The following is a 19628-nucleotide window of genomic DNA, read 5'->3' as shown; positions in this document are numbered from 1 at the left end:
TGTGGGATTTTTAAACTATTACCTTTGATATTGAGCTTTATGGAAGAACATTAGCTAATATATAAAAAAGTATTAAGTATCTAGTGTTTTAAGTTTTAGTTTATCAAAATACTTTTTGTTTGTCAGAGAATTATTCTCCTGCAAGTATGGTGACTGAAGTTCTACGGATACTCTGTGATCAAAAAGAATGTGCAATTGAATGCTTATATAACAACACTGTGGTAGAGACACTTCTCCAGCCTGTTCATAATTTAATGAAGGGAACTGAGGTTGGTATTAAGTCACTAAAGACAAAAAGTGTCCCTAAACTGAGTATTCATAATATTTAATTAGGCTTTATTTTTATGTATTTGAAATATTTTATTATACTCTGTTTCCAAAAATGAATGTATTTTGTTTGATATACATTTTTATTGGTTAAATCATAGTTTATACAGTTGCTTGATTTAATAGATATCACACGGTCGGGAAATACACAGACATCTTAATTTTTTTCTAATCATGCTTACTTCTACAGATGTAAAGAACTTAGAATTTTTTTCTATTATGAAGCTATTTGTCTTACAAATCTAATAAATCTTGTAACTGTCTTGTTATTTGATTTAATGGCAGTTTTATAGCCTTTGGAAATATGATTATTATCCCAAAGAGCCAATTCTGTTTTACGGTAAGTAAAACTGGTATTACCTTGCAAAGAAAGCTTATATATAATTCCAGTGCTGAACATATGTATGTGTCTTTATAGTTTGCAATGTGTGCTTCCTTACATTGTATATTTTTTCATAACTGAGACTGAAGGAAGTGACTTGCTCAAGGTCAGGCATTTAACAAGTGGCAGAGTTGGTGCCCTTACTAGTCCTGCTATCTGTCCAATGTGTCCCTCTGCTTTTATAAGTTAAGTTTGTAGAAAATGACTTTTAGAGTGCATCAATAGACTAAAAATGTTTTTGTCTTTTCATACCTGTTTTGTTGTGTTTTTGTTAGACTCTTCTCCCTCTTAAACTCGTACTTTCACGGACTGTCACATACTTTCCTGCTTGTTGTTTTCTCTGGATAAATTTCAAAAATGTTAACTTGGTATTTACCAGTTTTTTTGGTGTTTTTGTCCCATTTTTTCTCATATATACTAGTTACAACAATCCATTTGAATATTCTGTATGAGATTATTATATATTTCTATCTTTGCATGCTTTCTTCCTACCCTGGAAAATATTAAACTTGCCCCTGCGCCGGCAAGGTAGAGGGAACTGTGACCACGCACAGAGCAGGCCCAGCGGCCTGCTGAGGGGCAGAGCCGCCCCCCACCCCCCGCGCCTGCCAGGTAGGGGAACTGTGACCACGGACAGAAAAGGCCCAGCGGCCCTCGGCGGGACAGAGCTTCCAATCACTCCTGCAAGGTAGGCGGGCCTGCGACCCACCTGCAGAAGAGGAGCAGCGACCTGCTGAGAGGCAGAGGCGCCCCCTCCCCCTGCACCGGCAAGGTAGAGGGAACTGTGACCACGCACAGAGCAGGCCCAGCGGCCTGCGGAGGGGCAGAGCCACCCCCCACCCCCCGCCCCTGCCAGGTGACCACCGACAGAAAAGGCCCAGTGGCCCGCTGTGGGACAGAGCTTCCAATCACTCCTGCAAGGTGGGCGGGCCTGCGACCCACCTGCAGAAGAGGAGCAGCGACCTGCTGAGAGGCAGAGCCGCCCCCTCCCCCTGCACCGGCAAGGTAGAGGGAACTGTGACCACGGACAGAAAAGGCCCAGCGGCCTGCTGAGGGGCAGAGCCGCCCCCCACCCCCCGCGCCTGCCAGGTGACCACCGACAGAAAAGGCCCAGTGGCCCGCGGTGGGACAGAGCTTCCAATCACTCCTGCAAGGTGAGCGGGCCTGCGACCCACCTGCAGAAGAGGAGCAGCGACCTGCTGAGAGGCAGAGCCGCCCCCTCCCCCTGCGCCGGCAAAGTAGAAGGAACTGTGACCATGCACAGAGCAGGCCCAGCGGCCTGCTGAGTGGCAGAGCCGCCCCCCACCCCCCGCGCCTGCCAGGTAGGTGAACTGTGACCACGGACAGAAAAGGCCCAGCGGCCCTCGGCGGGGCAGAGCTTCCAATCACTCCTGCAAGGTAGGCGGGCCTGCGACCCACCGGCAGAGGAGGAGCAGCGACCTGCTGAGAGGCAGAGTCGCCCCCTCCCCCTGCGCCGGCAAGGTAGAGGGAACTGTGACCACGCACAGAGCAGGCCCAGCGGCCTGCTGAGGGGCAGAGCCACCCCCCACCCCCCGCCCCTGCCAGGTGACCACCGACAGAAAAGGCCCAGTGGCCCGCGGTGGGACAGAGCTTCCTATCACTCCTGCAAGGTGGGCGGGCCTGCGATCCACCTGCTAAAGAGGAGCAGCAACCTGCTGAGAGGCAGAGCCGCCCCCTCCCCCTGCGCCGGCAAAGTAGAGGGAACTGTGACCACGCACAGAGCAGGCCCAGCGGCCTGCTGAGTGGCAGAGCCGCCCCCCACCCCCCGCGCCTGCCAGGTAGGGGAACTGTGACCACGGACAGAAAAGGCCCAGCGGCCCTCGGCGGGACAGAGCTTCCAATCACTCCTGCAAGGTAGGCGGGCCTGCGACCCACCGGCAGAGGAGGAGCAGCGACCTGCTGAGAGGCAGAGTCGCCCCCTCCCCCTGCGCCGGCAAAGTAGAGGGAACTGTGACCACGCACAGAGCAGGCCCAGCGGCCTGCTGAGGGGCAGAGCCACCCCCCATCCCCCGCCCCTGCCAGGTGACCACCGACAGAAAAGGCCCAGTGGCCCGCGGTGGGACAGAGCTTCCAATCACTCCTGCAAGGTGGGCGGGCCTGCGACCCACCTGCAGAAGAGGAGCAGCGACCTGCTGAGAGGCAGAGCCGCCTCCTCCCCCTGCGCCGGCAAAGTAGAGGGAACTGTGACCACGCACAGAGCAGGCCCAGCGGCCTGCTGAGGGGCAGAGCCGCCCCCCAGCCCCCGCGCCTGCCAGGTAGGGGAACTGTGACCACGGACAGAAAAGGCCCAGCGGCCCTCGGCGGGACAGAGCTTCCAATCACTCCTGCAAGGTAGGCGGGCCTGCGACCCACCTGCAGAAGAGGAGCAGCGACCTGCTGAGAGGCAGAGGCGCCCCCTCCCCCTGCACCGGCAAGGTAGAGGGAACTGTGACCACGCACAGAGCAGGCCCAGCGGCCTGCGGAGGGGCAGAGCCACCCCCCACCCCCCGCCCCTGCCAGGTGACCACCGACAGAAAAGGCCCAGTGGCCCGCGGTGGGACAGAGCTTCCAATCACTCCTGCAAGGTGGGCGGGCCTGCGACCCACCTGCAGAAGAGGAGCAGCGACCTGCTGAGAGGCAGAGCCGCCCCCTCCCCCTGCGCCGGCAAGGTAGAGGGAACTGTGACCACGCACAGAACAGGCCCAGCGGCCTGCTGAGGGGCAGAGCCGCCCCCCACCCCCCGCGCCTGCCAGGTGGACCACCGACAGAAAAGGCCCAGTGGCCCGCGGTGGGACAGAGCTTCCAATCACTCCTGCAAGGTAGGCGGGCCTGCGACCCACCTGCAGAAGAGGAGCAGCGACCTGCTGAGAGGCAGAGCCGCCCCCTCCCCCTGCGCCGGCAAAGTAGAGGGAACTGTGACCACGCACAGAGCAGGCCCAGCGGCCTGCTGAGGGGCAGAGCCACCCCCCACCCCCCGCCCCTGCCAGGTGACCACCGACAGAAAAGGCCCAGTGGCCCGCGGTGGGACAGAGCTTCCAATCACTCCTGCAAGGTGGGCGGGCCTGCGATCCACCTGCTAAAGAGGAGCAGCAACCTGCTGAGAGGCAGAGCCGCCCCCTCCCCCTGCGCCGGCAAAGTAGAGGGAACTGTGACCACGCACAGAGCAGGCCCAGCGGCCTGCTGAGTGGCAGAGCCGCCCCCCACCCCCCGCGCCTGCCAGGTAGGGGAACTGTGACCACGGACAGAAAAGGCCCAGCGGCCCTCGGCGGGACAGAGCTTCCAATCACTCCTGCAAGGTAGGCGGGCCTGCGACCCACCGGCAGAGGAGGAGCAGCGACCTGCTGAGAGGCAGAGTCGCCCCCTCCCCCTGCGCCGGCAAAGTAGAGGGAACTGTGACCACGCACAGAGCAGGCCCAGCGGCCTGCTGAGGGGCAGAGCCACCCCCCATCCCCCGCCCCTGCCAGGTGACCACCGACAGAAAAGGCCCAGTGGCCCGCGGTGGGACAGAGCTTCCAATCACTCCTGCAAGGTGGGCGGGCCTGCGACCCACCTGCAGAAGAGGAGCAGCGACCTGCTGAGAGGCAGAGCCGCCCCCTCCCCCTGCGCCGGCAAAGTAGAGGGAACTGTGACCACGCACAGAGCAGGCCCAGCGGCCTGCTGAGGGGCAGAGCCGCCCCCCAGCCCCCGCGCCTGCCAGGTAGGGGAACTGTGACCACGGACAGAAAAGGCCCAGCGGCCCGCGGCGGGACAGAGCTTCCAATCACTCCTGCAAGGTAGGTGGGCCTGCGACCCACCTGCAGAAGAGGAGCAGCGGCTGGCTGAGAGGCAGAGCCGCCCCCTCCCCCTGCACCGGCAAGGTAGAGGGAACTGTGACCACGCACAGAGCAGGCCCAGGGGCCTGCTGGGGGGCAGAGCCGCCCCCCACCCCCCGCGCCTGCCAGGTAGGTGGAACTGTGACCACCATCAGAACAGGCCAGACCTGCAACCGAGAGACAGAACAGGCCCAGTGGCCTGAGGAAGGGTAGAGCCGCCCCCCCCCCCGCACCTGCAAGGTAGGTGGACCTGCGACCCACTGGCAGTACAGCCCCAGAGGCCTGCAGAGGGGCAGTGCCGCTGCCTGCACCTGCAAAGTAGACAGAACTGTGACCACCCACAGAACAAGCCTAGCGGCCCGCAGAGGGACAGAACCGCCGCCCGCGCCTGCGAGGGAGACTTTGCAACTATACAAGACCAATATAAATATATAGGGGGAAAATTCAATAGCACAACAGTTTCACTAAGTAGAAAGGAACGCGAACAGTATGAAGAGACAAGGAAAGAAAGGACCACAAGCAATGCAGGTCAACTCAACGTTAGAAGAGGTAATAGCTGCAGCAGATGGAATGTCAGATAAAGAATTCAGGATATACATGCTTCAGATGATCTGGAGTCTCAAGGAAGACATCAGACAGCAAAATCAGACAATGAAAGATCACTTCAACAATGAATTACATAAACAAATCCAAGAAGCAAAAGATCAACTACACAGGGAAATAGAGGTTATAAAAAACAAACAAACAGAAATCCTAGAAATGCAGGAAGCAATAAGCCAACTTAAAAACTCAATTGAGAATACTACCAGCAGAGTAGAACACTTAGAAGACAGAACATCAGACAATGAAGATAAAGTATTTCAACTTGAAAAGAACATAGACAGCTCAGCAAGACTGTTAAGAAACCATGAGCAGAACATCCAAGAAATATGGGATAACATCAAGAGACCAAATTTAAGAGTCATTGGGATACAGGAAGGGACAGAGTTTCAAACCAAAGGATTGAGCAATCTATTCAATGAAATAATACGAGAAAACTTCCCAGACTTGAAGAATGAGACAGAACCCCAAATCCTAGAAGCCTACAGGACGCCGAATGTGCAAAATCATAAGAGACCCACACCTAGACACATTATAATGAAGATGCCCAACATACAGAATAAGGAGAGAATTTTAAAAGCTACAAGAGAAAGGAAGCAGATCACATTTAGGGGTAAGCCAATCAGGATAACAGCTGATCTTTCAACACAGACTCTGAAAGCTAGAAGATCCTGGAATAACATATTTCAAACACTGAAAGAAAATGGGTTCCAACCAAGAATTGTGTTTCCAGCGAAATTAAGCTTCAGGATGGAAGATGAAATTAAAACCTTCCACGATAAACAAAAGTTAAAAGAATTTGCAGCTAGAAAACCATCTCTTCAAAACATCCTTGGCAAAACATTACAGGAAGAGGAAATGGAAAATAACAATGAAAACCAACAGTGGGAGGTAGGACACTAAAGGGGGGAAAATAATCAAAGAGGAAAACAAACCATGTTTAGTAACATAAATAAACAAATATGGCTGGAAGAACAACCCATATCTCAATAATAACCCTAAATGTTAATGGCTTAAACTCACCAATCAAGAGACACAGGCTAGTAGAATGGGTCACAAAACAAGACCCAACAATATGCTGCCTACAGGAGACGCATTTGATAGGAAAAGACATACATAGGCTGAAGGTGAAAGGTTGGGAAAAATCATATCACTCATATGGACTTCGGAAACAAGCAGGAGTATCCATACTCATATCAAATAAAATAGATTTCAAGCCAAAGTTAATCAAAAGGGATAAAGAGGGATACTACATACTGCTCAAGGGAACCATACACCAACAAGACATAACAATCATAAATATATATGCCCCAAACAATGGTGCAGCTATGTTCATCAAACAAACTCTACTCAAGTTCAAGAGTCTAATAGACCACCATACAATAATCATGGGAGACTTCAACACACCTCTATCACCACTGGACAGATCTTCCAAACAAAAGTTGAATAAGGAAACTATAGAACTCAATAACACAATTAATAACCTAGACTTAATTGACATATATAGAGTATACCACCCAACATCAAGCAGTTACACTTTTTTCTCAGCAGCACATGGATCCTTCTCAAAAATAGATCATATATTATGTCACAGGGAAACTCTTAGACAATACAAAGGAGTAGAGATAATACCATGCATCCTATCTGATCATAATGGAATGGAACTGAAAATCAACGATAAAAGAAGGAAGGGAAAAGAATACATCACTTGGAGAATGAACAATAGGTTACTGAATGATCAATGGGTTATAGAAGACATCAAGGAGGAAATTAAAAAATTCTTAGAGATTAATGAAAACACTGACACAACATATCGGAATCTATGGGACACATTGAAAGCAGTTCTAAGAGGAAAATTCATTGCTTGGAGTTCATTCCTTAAAAAAAGAAAAAACCAAGAAATAAATGATCTCATACTTCATCTCAAAATCCTAGAAAAAGAAGAGCAAAGCAACAGCAAAAGAAGTAGAAGGCAAGAAATAATTAAAATCAGAGCTGAAATTAATGAAATCGAAACAAAAGAAACAATTGAAAAAATTGACAAAACTAAAAGTTGGTTCTTTGAAAAAATAAACAAAATCGACAGACCCTTAGCCATGCTAGCGAAGAGAAGAAGAGAGAGAACTCAAATTACTAACATACGGGATGAAAGAGGCAATATCACAACAGACACTTCAGAAATACAGAAGATAATCAAAAACTATTTTGAATCCTTATACTCCAATAAATTAGAAGATAGTGAAGGCATAGATAAATTTCTTAAGTCATATGATCTGCCCAGATTGAGTCAGGAGGATATAGACAACCTAAACAGACCAATATCAATTGAGGAAATAGAAGAAACCATCAAAAGACTACCAACTAAGAAAAGCCCAGGACCAGATGGGTATACAGCAGAGTTTTACAAAACCTTTAAAGAAGAACTAATACCAATACTTTTCAAGCTACTTCGGGAAATAGAAAAAGAGGGAGAACTTCCAAATTCATTCTACGAGGCCAACATCACCCTGATACCTAAACCAGACAAAGACACTTCAAAGAAAGAAAACTACAGACCAATATCTCTAATGAACCTAGATGCAAAAATCCTCAATAAAATTCTGGCCACTCGGATACAAAAACTTATCAAAAAAATTGTGCACCATGATCAAGTAGGATTCATCCCAGGGATGCAAGGCTGGTTCAATATACGGAAATCAATAAATGTTATTCACCACATCAATAGACTTAAAAATAAGAATCATATGATCATCTCGATAGATGCGGAAAAAGCATTTGACAAAGTACAGCATCCCTTTATGTTCAAAACTCTAGAAAAACTAGGGATAACAGGAACATACCTCAATATTGTAAAAGCAATCTATGCTAAGCCTCAGGCTAGCATCATTCTGAATGGAGAAAAATTGAAGGCATTCCCTCTAAAATCTGGAACAAGACAGGGATGCCCTCTCTCTCCACTTCTGTTCAACATAGTTCTCGAAACACTGGCCAGAGCAATTAGACAGACAAAAGAAATTAAAGGCATCAAAATAGGAAAAGAAGAACTTAAATTATCACTATTTGCAGATGACATGATTCTATACCTAGCAGACCCAAAAGGGTCTACAAAGAAACTATTAGAGCTAATAAATGAATTCAGCAAAGTGGCAGGATATAAAATCAACACGCATAAATCAAAGGCATTCCTGTATATCAGCGACAAATCCTCTGAAATGGAAATGAGGACAACCACTCCATTCACAATATCTTCAAAAAAAATAAAATACTTGGGAATCAACCTAACAAAAGAGGTGAAAGACTTATACAATGAAAACTACAGAACCCTAAAGAGAGAAATAGAAGAAGATCTTAGAAGATGGAAAAATATACCCTGTTCATGGATAGGCAGAACTAACATCATCAAAATGGCGATATTACCAAAAGTTCTCTATAGGTTTAATGCAATGCCAATCAAAATCCCAACGGCATTTCTTGTAGAAATAGAGAAAGCAATCATGAAATTCATATGGAAAAACAAAAAACCCAGAATAGCAAAAACAATGCTAAGCAGGAAGGGTGAATCAGGCGGTATAGCGATACCAGACTTCAAACTATACTACAGAGCAATAGTAACAAAAACAGCATGGTACTGGTACCAAAACAGGCGGGTGGACCAATGGTACAGAATAGAGGACACAGAAACCAATCCACAAAACTACAACTACCTTATATTTGATAAAGGGGCTAAAAGCATGCAATGGAGGAAGGATAGCATCTTCAACAAATGGTGCTGGGAAAACTGGAAATCCATATGCAACAAAATGAAACTGAATCCCTTTCTCTCGCCATGCACAAAAGTTAATTCAAAATGGATCAAGGAGCTTGATATCAAATCAGAGACACGCCGTCTGATAGAAGAAAAAGTTGGCTACGATCTACATACTGTGGGGTCGGGCTCCAAATTCCTCAATAGGACACCCATAGCACAAAAGTTAATAACTAGAATCAACAAATGGGACTTACTCAAACTAAAAAGTTTTTTCTCAGCAAAAGATACAATAAGAGAGGTAAATAGAGAGCCTACATCCTGGGAACAAATCTTTACTCCTCACACTTCAGATAGAGCCCTAATATCCAGAGTATACAAAGAACTCAAAAAATTAGACAATAAGAGAACAAACAACCCAATCAACAAATGGGCCAAGGACCTGAACAGACACTTCTCAGAGGAGGACATACAGTCAATCAACAAGTACATGAAAAAATGCTCACCATCTCTAGCAGTCAGAGAAATGCAAATCAAAACCACCCTAAGATACCATCTCACTCCAGTTAGATTGGCAGCCATTATGAAGTCAAACAACAACAAGTGCTGGCGAGGATGTGGGGAAAAGGGTACACTTGTACATTGCTGGTGGGACTGCAAATTGGTGCAGCCAATTTGGAAAGCAGTATGGAGATTTCTTGGAAAGCTGGGAATGGAGCCACCATTTGACCCAGCTATTCCCCTTCTCGGTCTATTCCCTAAAGACCTAAAAAGAGCATGCTACAGGGACACTGCTACATCGATGTTCATAGCAGCACAATTCACAATAGCTAGACTGTGGAACCAACCTAGATGCCCTTCAATGGATGAATGGATAAAAAAAATGTGGCATTTATACACAATGGAGTATTACTCTGCATTAAAAAATGACAAAATCATAGAATTTACAGGGAAATGGATGGCATTAGAGCAGATTATGCTAAGTGAAGCTAGCCAATCCCTAAAAAACAAATGCCAAATGTCTTCTTTGATATAAGGAGAGTAACTAAGAACAGAGTAGGGTCGAAGAGCAGGAGAAGAAGATTAACATTAAACAGGGATGAGAGGTGGGAGGGAAAGGGAGAGAGAAGGGAAAATGCATGGAAATGGAAGGAGACCCTCAGAGTTATACAAAAGTACATACAAGAGGAAGTGAGGGGAAGGGGAAAAATAATATAAGGGGGACAAACGAATGTCAGTAGAGGGAGCAGAGAGAGAAGAGGGGAGGGAGGGGAGGGGAGGGGAGGGGAGGGGAGGGGGATAGTAGAGGATAGGAAAGGCAGCAGAACACAACAGACACTAGTATGGCAATATGTAAATCAATGGATGTGTAACTGATGTGATTCTGCAATCTGTATATGGGGTAAAAATGGGAGCTCATAACCCACTTGAATCAAATTGTGAAATATGATATATCAAGAACTATGTAATGTTTTGAACAGCCAACAATAAAAAATTAAAAAAAAAAAAAAAAAAAAAATATAAAAAAAAAAAAAAAAAAAAAAAAAAAAAAAGAAAATATTAAACTTGGTCCTCATGAAAAATTACTCTCTTTAGACCAAATTTTTTCTTTGAATCTCCCAAACTAAGGTGTTTGTTTTTCTATATTCCCATGTTATATAATTCTGTAATTGTACTTATATTTGAATTTATTCTTGATAGCAGAACCAGTCCTCTGGCACATAATAGAAATTTAATATCTAATTGAAGTCAGTCAGCATCACCCAATCACTACTATGTCATTGCTTTGCTCTCAGTACTGAAAATGTAGACGTGAATAAGACATGTTTATTGACTTTAAGAATTGTATTTTCATAGGTGAGGCAGTCTTTTGAACAAAATATACTTAAAATGAGGAATAGAAAGTTCCAAAGAAAAAATGTGTCTATGAGCGAATGCATATATTCTTATAGATAGGTATATATAAATGAGATAGTCTATATATACAAACATATTAGAGAACAAAAGTACTCTAGGTGAAATTGTCCAAGAAAGATATTTAATATGAAAAGGAAGACTAAATATAATTGAGTGGATATTCCTGTATATTTTCAGGGAATATACCAGACTTATGATTTGTTAAACTAACCTACCAAATTTATTCGATTGTATTAGTGGTGACATACATATTTTAAAATTTATTGTAGAGAATATGTGCACTGGCATCCATGAAAGTGTAAGGAAATTATAAGCAGACCTTGCAAAAACCAGAAATTATTGTAGATGGAATCTAGCATTAACATAGTTCTCTAAGTTTGTTATTTGTTTTGTGCTATTTTGCTATGTCTTGGCAAAGGCATTTTACTACTTAACATTTAAAGGAAACAGTAAATATGATTGGTCTGGTTTGTTTGCTCCCCGGGTGACATTCCTGGCTATTTGCTAACCCATGAACTGGTGGTCTCAGATTTATATTCCTGAGTCAATCAATGTGTGAAGGGATGATGTTTCTTTAGATAGGGTGGCAGTATGTTAGATCCATGTGATATAATTATATTGAATAGTTAGGAATCAAGTAGGTGAAAAGTATAGGGAAAAGTGGAAATAGAGGGAGTTAATATGTTTGTTCACCAGAATTACATGAAAAATACATATACCAGAAGCAGCAATTTCCAATAACTGGTTTGGGTGAAAAATCTTCCTCATCAGCTGTTCTAGGAAAATAATGTAATCTAATGATACATTTCATTCAGTCATATTATTTTCACAGCCAAATGAATCATTAAGTATTTTTTGTTGTGGTAATATAACTTTATTAGATATGTCATAACTTTATGATATGTCATAAAATTTTATAATTTGTCTTATCTTTTTAATGTACAGACAGCTCCAAATTGTTCTGAAACAGCTTTAATTCATATAGCTGATATCTTGGCCAGAATTGCTTCTGTAAAAGAAGGACTTATTTTACTTCTTTATGGAGAAAACATGAATTGTTCTGAGGAAGAAAGGTATGTACCAACCTTTTAAATCTAGATGGCTGTTGCAAGTATAGTTAAATTTCCTAATCAGCCACTAATAAAATGCTAACTGATCTTTAATATGATCTTTTTTCAAAGTGAGAATAGAATCTTCACTCCAGATGGGATCTTCTTTCCCTTCTCATATTCTCCCTGGGACTTTCTCTTATATACTTCCAAAGCCACCCATGATTGGTTTAAGTCAAATTAAAGGTGCACAAATGAGAAACTATTTTTTCTCTTCCTTCTGTACAGTCACCTAGTTCTAGCTTTTCAGTTAACCAGTGGTCACCTTTTGATGCATTAGATATACATAAATACAAATGTTTATTTTCACCTCCTCTTTACAAAATGTATTGCATTATATATATTACTCTGAAATTTGATATTTTATATGTAACCATGAGCATTTTTCTGAGTGCAGAATGAAACATTTGTAGTAGTTGCATATAAGCAAATGTTCTACCACTAAGTTCCATGATTTTGCTAAGTTTTATTTTTATTTTCCATTTAGTTTAAAATATTTTAAAATTGATCATGATATTTCATTGATCCATGTGTTTTTTACAGGTCTGAGAGTGTACTTTTTATATTTTCTCTTAAAATATATTTTGTGGCCTAACATTGTGATATGTTCTGTGTGAGCTTACATAATGTATGTTTTTCTGATATTGGATAGTCTGTAGATGTTAGTAATATCTAGTTGCTGATGTTCAATTCAACTCTGTCCTCATTGACTTCTTACTGAATTTGTCAATTATGATAGAGGAGTGTTGGAATCTCCAGATATATTACTGAATTCATCTAATTCTCTTTGAAGTTGTATCATTTTTTGTTTTACATATTTTGATGCTTTGTTGTTAGGTGAATACACACTAAGAGTTGTTATTGTCTTGGAAATCTGACTTCTCCTTTGTCATATGATAATTTTCTTTGAAGTCAAGTTTTTTGAAATCAACATAGCTATTTATTGTTAGCATGGTACATATTTTCTTTATTATTTTAATATATTTGTCTTTATTTATAACGTAGGATTCTTATAGGCAATATTCAGTTAGGTCTTGTTTTTGTAATCCACTCTGAAGTCTTTTTATTAAAATTGCTGTAATTAGAACTTGATTAAAAAATGACAAAATCATAGAATTTACAGGGAAATGGATGGCATTAGAGCAGATTATGCTAAGTGAAGCTAGCCAATCCCTAAAAAACAAATGTCAAATGTCTTCTTTGATATAAAGAGAGTAACTAAGAACAGAGTAGGGACTAAGAGCAGGAGAAGAAGATTAACATTTAACAGGGATGAGAGGTGGGAGGGAAAGGGAAAGAGAAGGGAAATTGCATGGTAATGGAAGGAGATCCTCAGGGTTATACAGTGGAGGAGGTAGAGAGAGAGGAGGGGAGGGGAGGGGAGAGGTGGGGAGTGGGGAGGGTGGAGGATGGGAAAGGCAGCGGAGCACAACCGACACTAGTATGGCAATTTGTAAATCAATGGATGTGTAACTGATGTGATTCTGCAATCTGTGTATGGGGTGAAGGTGGGAGTTCATAACCCACTTGAATCAAAGTGTGGAATATGATATGTCAAGAAATTTGTAATGTTTTGAACAACCCACAATAAAAAATTTAAAAAAAAAAAAAAGAACTTGATAATTAAGTATTGATTTAAATGGATTTTTTGTCTATCAAATTCCTTACTCTTCTATTTTTTGTTATCCTTGTTTCTTTTTATGTGTTCTACTTTTTCTGCCTTATCTGCATTTGGTTGAACATTTTGTAAATCCATTTTTCTCCTCTTTTAGTATATCAATTATCATTATTTTTGCCACTCTAATTAGTGGTTGCCCTTAAGTTTGTAATACACATTTACAAGATAATTAATAATTATATTGTTTTAGTTATGTTAAGCCCTCTTTCAAATAACACTCTTCGAAGAATCATTTTTAACACAGTAGTGTGAGAACCTCCTAATTCCTCCCTGTTATAACATTGCCCTCATTCATTTTTTTCATATGCTATCATCACCAAATTCTTTTTTGCAAAAGTTATTTTGAACAGAATTATTCGTTGTGTCAATTTAGTAAGAAAAAAATGTTTTACGTGCTTTTATCTGTGTCTTATGTGCTAGCATTTTTATTTTCAGTAGGATCATCCCTATAAGTGATCTCTCTGATAAGAGGGCCTTTTAAGTTTTATAGTTCTGACATTATTACTTTTCAACATACAGAGTTGTATCTTTTTGCCAGCAATCTATGAAAAGCATGAGGGGTGCCCTTCTTTTCATATTCTTGCCAGAACTCCATAATCAGTTTATGAATATTTTAGAAACCTGATGAGTGAAAGATCTTCTTTTGATCCATATTCACCTGATTCTTTCTGAGTTTGAGCATTGTATTATTCCTGTGGAGAAATGGTTATTACCCATTTTCATTTCCTTAATAGTAAATTTTCTTTTCATATCACTTGCCCCATTTTAAGTTTTTCACTAATTCATAGTTGCATATGCAAACAGTAAACATGCAAGACCTAAGAAGCAGAGTTTCTTTCTTGTTCTCCAGAGGTGACTGTTTTCAGCAGTTTTAGGAGTGCATTTATTTTTTATCTCTATTATCAAATAATGTGCTTATTACTAGTTTATTTTTTTTAAGATTTAAGCATTAACCATTTACTTACTTCAATTTATCTATGTTTATGTGGCCTGTCATCACATACAAACAAATACACACCTAGTTACCCCCCCCAGAGCAATGCTGGGGTACAGTAACCTTGGGTACAGTTGTTCTGTATTCCTGTTGTTGTGAACATTTTTCACAGCTGAGCCATGTAGTATATGGTTATTACGTATCCTCCTTTCACAACTGTCCCACTCCCTTGGAATTAATGAATGTCTTTTTTTTTTTTTAATTTTTATTGTTGGTTGTTCAAAACATTACATAGTTCTTTTTTTTTTTTTAATTGGTTGTTCAAAACATTACAAAGCTCATGACATATCATCTTCCATACATTTGATTCAAGTGGGTTATGAACTCCCATTTTTTACCCCAAATAAAAGTTGCAGAATCACATCGGTTACACATCCACATTTTTACATAATACCATATTAATGATTGTTGTATTCTTCTACGTTTCCTATCCCCTACTATCCCCCCTCCCCTTCCCTCTCATCTTCCCTCTCTACCCCATCTGCTGTTGTTTAATTCTCTCCCTTGTTTTTTTTTTTTTCCCCTTTCCCCTCACAAACTCTTATATGTAATTTTGTGTAACAATGAGGGTCTCCTTCCATTTCCATAGTTTCCCTTCTCTCTCCCCTTCTCTCCCCCCACTCGTCTCTGTTTAATGTTAATCTTTCCCTCATGCTCTTCTTCCCTGTTCTGATCTTAGTTGCTCTCTTTATATCAAAGAAGACATTTGGCATTTGTTTTTTAAGGATTGGCTAGCTTCACTTAGCATAATCTGCTCTAATGCCATCCATTTCCCTGCAAAATCCATGATTTTGTCATTTTTTAGTGCTGCATAATACTCCATTGTGTATAAATGCCACAGTTTTTTAATCCATTCATCTATTGAAGGGCATCTGGGTTGATTCCAAAGTCTAGCTATTGTGAATTGTGCTGCCATGATCATTGATGTGGCAGTATCCCTATAGTATGGTCTTTTAAGGTCCTCAGGGAATAGACCAAGAAGGGCGATAGCTGGGTCAAATGGTGGTTCCATTCCCAGCTTTCCTAGGAATCTCCATACTGCTTTCCATATTGGCCGCACCAGTTTGCAGTTCCACCAGCAATGTACAAGTGTACCCTTTTCCCCACATCCTTGCCAGCACTTATTGTTGCTTGACTTCATAATGGCTGCCAATCTTACTGGAGTGAGATGGTATCTTAGGGTGGTTTTGATTTGCATTTCTCTGACTGCTAGAGATGGTGAGCATTTTTTCATGTACTTATTGATAGATTGTATGTCCTCCTCTGAGAAGTGTCTGTTCAGGTCCTTGGCCCATTTGTTGATAGGGTTGTTTGTTATCTTGTTGTTTAATTTTTTGAGTTCTTTGTATATTCTGGATATTAGGACTCTATCTGAAGTGTGAGGAGTAAAGATTTGTTCCCAGGATGTAGGTTCCCTGTTTACCTCTCTTATTGTTTCTCTTGCTGAGAAAAAACTTTTTAGTTTGAGTAAGTCCCATTTGTTGATTCTAGTTATTAACTTTTGTGCTATGGGCGTCCTATTAAGGAATTTGGAGCCCGACCCCACAATGTGTAGATCGGAGCCAACTTTTTCTTCTATCAGGTGCAGAGTCTCTGATTTGATATCTAGCTCCTTGAACCATTTTGAATTAACTTTTGTGCATGGCGAGAGAAAGGGCTTCAGCTTCATTTGTTTGCATATGGATTTCCAGTTTTCCCAGCACCATTTGTTGAAGATGCTATCCTTTCTCCATTGCATGCTTTTAGCGCCTTTATCAAATATAAGAAAGTTGTAATTTTGTGGATTGGTCTCTGTGTCCTCTATTCTGTACCATTGGTCCACCTGCCTGTTTTGGTACCAGTACCATGCTGTTTTTGTTACTATTGCTCTGTAGTACAGTTTGAAATCTGGTATCGCTATACCTCCCGATTCACACTTCCTGCTTAGAATTGCTTTTGCTATTCTGGGTCTTTTATTTTTCCATATGAATTTCATGATAGCTTTATCTATTTCTACCAGAAATGCCGTTGGGATTTTGATTGGCATTGCGTTGAACCTGTAGAGAACTTTGGGTAATATCGCCATTTTGATGATGTTGGTTCTGCCTATCCATGAACAGGGTACATTTTTCCATCTTCTAAGATCTTCTTCTCTCTCTCTCTTTAGGGTTCTGTAGTTTTCATTGTATAAATCTTTCACCTCTTTTGTTAGGTTGATTCCCAAGTATTTTATTTTTTTTGAGGATATTGTGAATGGGGTGGTTTTCCGCATTTCCATTTCAGAAGTTTTGTTACTGATATACAGGAATGCCTTTGATTTATGCGTGTTGATTTTATATCCTGCCACTTTGCTGAATTCATTTATTAGTTCTAGTAGTTTCTTTGTAGACCCTTTTGGGTCTTCTAAGTATAGGATCATATCGTCCGCAAATAATGATATTTTAAGTTCTTCTTTTCCTATTTTTATGCCTTTAATTTCTTTTGTCTGTCTAATTGCTCTGGCTAGTATTTCAAGGACTAAATTAAATAGAAGTGGTGAGAGAGGGCATCCCTGTCTTGTTCCAGATTTTAGCGGGAATGCCTTCAGTTTTTCTCCATTTAGAATGATGCTAGCCTGAGGCTTAGCATACATAGCTTTCACAATGTTGAGGTAAGTTCCTGTTATCCCCAGTTTTTCTAGTGTTTTGAACATAAAAGGATGCTGTACTTTGTCGAATGCTTTTTCTGCATCTATCGAGACGATCATATGGTTCTTATCTTTAAGTCTATTGATGTGGTGAATAATATTTATTGATTTCCGTATATTGAACCAACCTTGCATCCCAGGGATGAATCCTACTTGATCATGGTGCACAATTTTTTTGATATGCTTTTGTATTCGATTCGCCAGGATTTTATTGAGGATTTTTGCATCTATGTTCAGTAGAGATATTGGTCTGTAGTTTTCTTTCTTTGAAGTGTCTTTGTCTGGTTTCGGGATCAGGGTGATGTTGGCCTCATAGAATGAATTTGGAAGAGCTCCTTCTTTTTCTATTTCTTGAAATAGCTTGAAAAGTATTGGTATTAATTCTTCTTTGAAGGTTTTGTAAAACTCCGCTGTATACCCATCTGGTCCAGGGCTTTTTTTGGTTGGTAGTCTTTTGATGGCTTCTTCTATTTCTTCCTTTGTTATTGGTCTGTTTAAATTTTGTGTGTCTTCCTGACTCAATCTGGGCAGCTCATATGACTTAAGAAATTTATCGATGTCTTCACTGTCTTCTATTTTATTAGAATATAGGGTTTCAAAATACTTTCTAATTATCTTCTGTATTTCTGTAGTGTCTGTTGTGATATTGCCTTTTTCATCCCGTATGTTAGTGATTTGAGTTTTCTCTCTTCTTCTCTTCGTTAGCATGGCTAAGGGTCTGTCGATCTTATTTATGTTTTCAAAGAACCAACTTTTAGTTTTATCAATTTTTTCAATGTTTTTTTTTGTTTCAATTTCGTTGATTTCCGCTCTGATTTTAATTATTTCTTGTCTTCTGCTATATTTGCTGTTGTTTTGCTCTTTCTTTTCTTGGGTTTTGAGATGTAGTGTGAGTTCGTTTATTTATTGGTTTTTTCTTTTTTTGAGGAATGAACTGCAGGAAATGAATTTCCCTCTTAAAACTGCTTTCATTGTGTCCCATAGATTCCGGTATGTTGTGTCTGAATTGTCGTTTATCTCTAAGAAATTTTTGATTTCCTCCTTTATGTCTTCTGTAACCCATTGATTATTCAGTAACATATTATTTATTTTCCATGTGATGCAGGATTTTTCCTTCCTTCTTTTTTCATTGATTTCCAGTTTCATTCCATTATGATCAGATATGGTGCATGGTATTATCTCCACTCCTTTATATTTACTAAGAGTTGCCCTATGGCATAATATATGATCTATCTTTGAGTAAGATCCATGTGCTGCTGAGAAGAACGTGTATCCACTTGATGATGGTTGATATATTCTATATATGTCGGTTAAGTCTAGGTTATTGATTGTGTCATTGAGTTCTATAGTTTCTTTATTCAGCTTTTGTCTGGAGGATCTGTCTAATGGCGAGAGCAGTGTGTTGAAGTCACCCATAATTATTGTGTTGTGGTCAATTTGACTCTTGAACTTGAGGAGAGTTTGTTTTATGAACTTTGCTGCAACATTATTTGGTGAATATAAATTAATAATTGTTATGTCTTGTTGGTGAATAGTTCCTTTTAACAGGATATAGTGTCCTTCTTTATCCCTTTTGATTAACTTAGGTTTGAAGTTGATTTTATTCGATATGAGTATGGCCACTCCTGCTTGCTTCCGAGGGCCATGTGAGTGGTGTGATTTTTTCCAACCTTTCACCTTCAGCCTGTGTATGTCTTTTCCTATCATATGAGTCTCCTGAAGGCAGCATATTGTTGGATTTGTTTTTTTGATCCAGGTTACTAGCCTATGTCTCTTGATTGGTGAGTTTAGGCCATTAACATTTAAGGTTACAATTGAAATATGATTTGTACTTCCAGTCATGTTTATTTATTTATTTATTTTAGTTTGGCTAGTTTTTACTTTTTGGTTGTTTTCCTCCCCCTTTACTGAGATACCTCCCGCTGTTGGTTTTGGGCACTGTTTTTCCATTCCTCTTCTTGTAGAATTTTGCCCAAAATGCTTTGCAGTGCTGGTTTTCTGGCTGCGAAATCTTTTAGCTTTTGTTTATCGTGAAAGATTTTAATTTCATTGTCAAATCTGAAGCTTAATTTTGCTGGATACAGTATTCTTGGTTGGAATCCATTATTTTTCAGCGTTTGAAATACATTGTTCCAGGATCTTCTTGCTTTCAAAGTCTGTGATGAAAAATCAGCCGTTAACCTAATTGGTTTACCCCTGAATGTAATCTGCCTCTTTTCCCTCGTAGCTTTTAATATTCTCTCCTTGTTCTGTATGTTGGCTATCTTCATAATTATATGTCTTGGAGTTGGCCTATTACAGTTTTGGATGTTTGGGGTCCTGTAGGCTTCCAGGATTTGGCAATCCATTCCATCTTTCATCTCTGGGAAGTTTTCTAGGATTATTTCATTCAATAGGTT

General features: G+C 41.3%; 1 protein-coding gene across 10 annotated transcripts in view; it reads left to right on the top strand.

Annotated features, from left to right (window-relative positions):
- Positions 1-19628, top strand: part of Tbc1d32 (TBC1 domain family member 32) — a 206970-nt gene that overhangs the window by 53192 nt on the left and 134150 nt on the right. For all 10 annotated transcript variants that reach the window (XR_009228837.1, XR_009228836.1, XM_058586253.1 and 7 more), the window contains 2 exons: positions 127-269; positions 11729-11856. Coding sequence is in view for 8 of the 10 variants with exons in the window: in XM_058586253.1 (XP_058442236.1) it covers positions 127-269; positions 11729-11856 (271 nt within the window). In the remaining 2 variants the exon portion in view is untranslated. The remainder of the gene's footprint in view (positions 1-126; positions 270-11728; positions 11857-19628) is intronic.

The sequence above is a fragment of the Marmota monax genome, unplaced genomic scaffold (genome assembly GCF_021218885.2).
Source record: "Marmota monax isolate L192 unplaced genomic scaffold, Marmota_monax_Labrador192_F-V1.1 WCK01_AAM20220418_F8-fsc00140, whole genome shotgun sequence".
Classification (NCBI taxonomy): domain Eukaryota; kingdom Metazoa; phylum Chordata; class Mammalia; order Rodentia; family Sciuridae; genus Marmota; species Marmota monax.
Note: the sequence above shows the minus strand (reverse complement) of the source record. Positions and strands in the feature narration are given on the sequence as shown.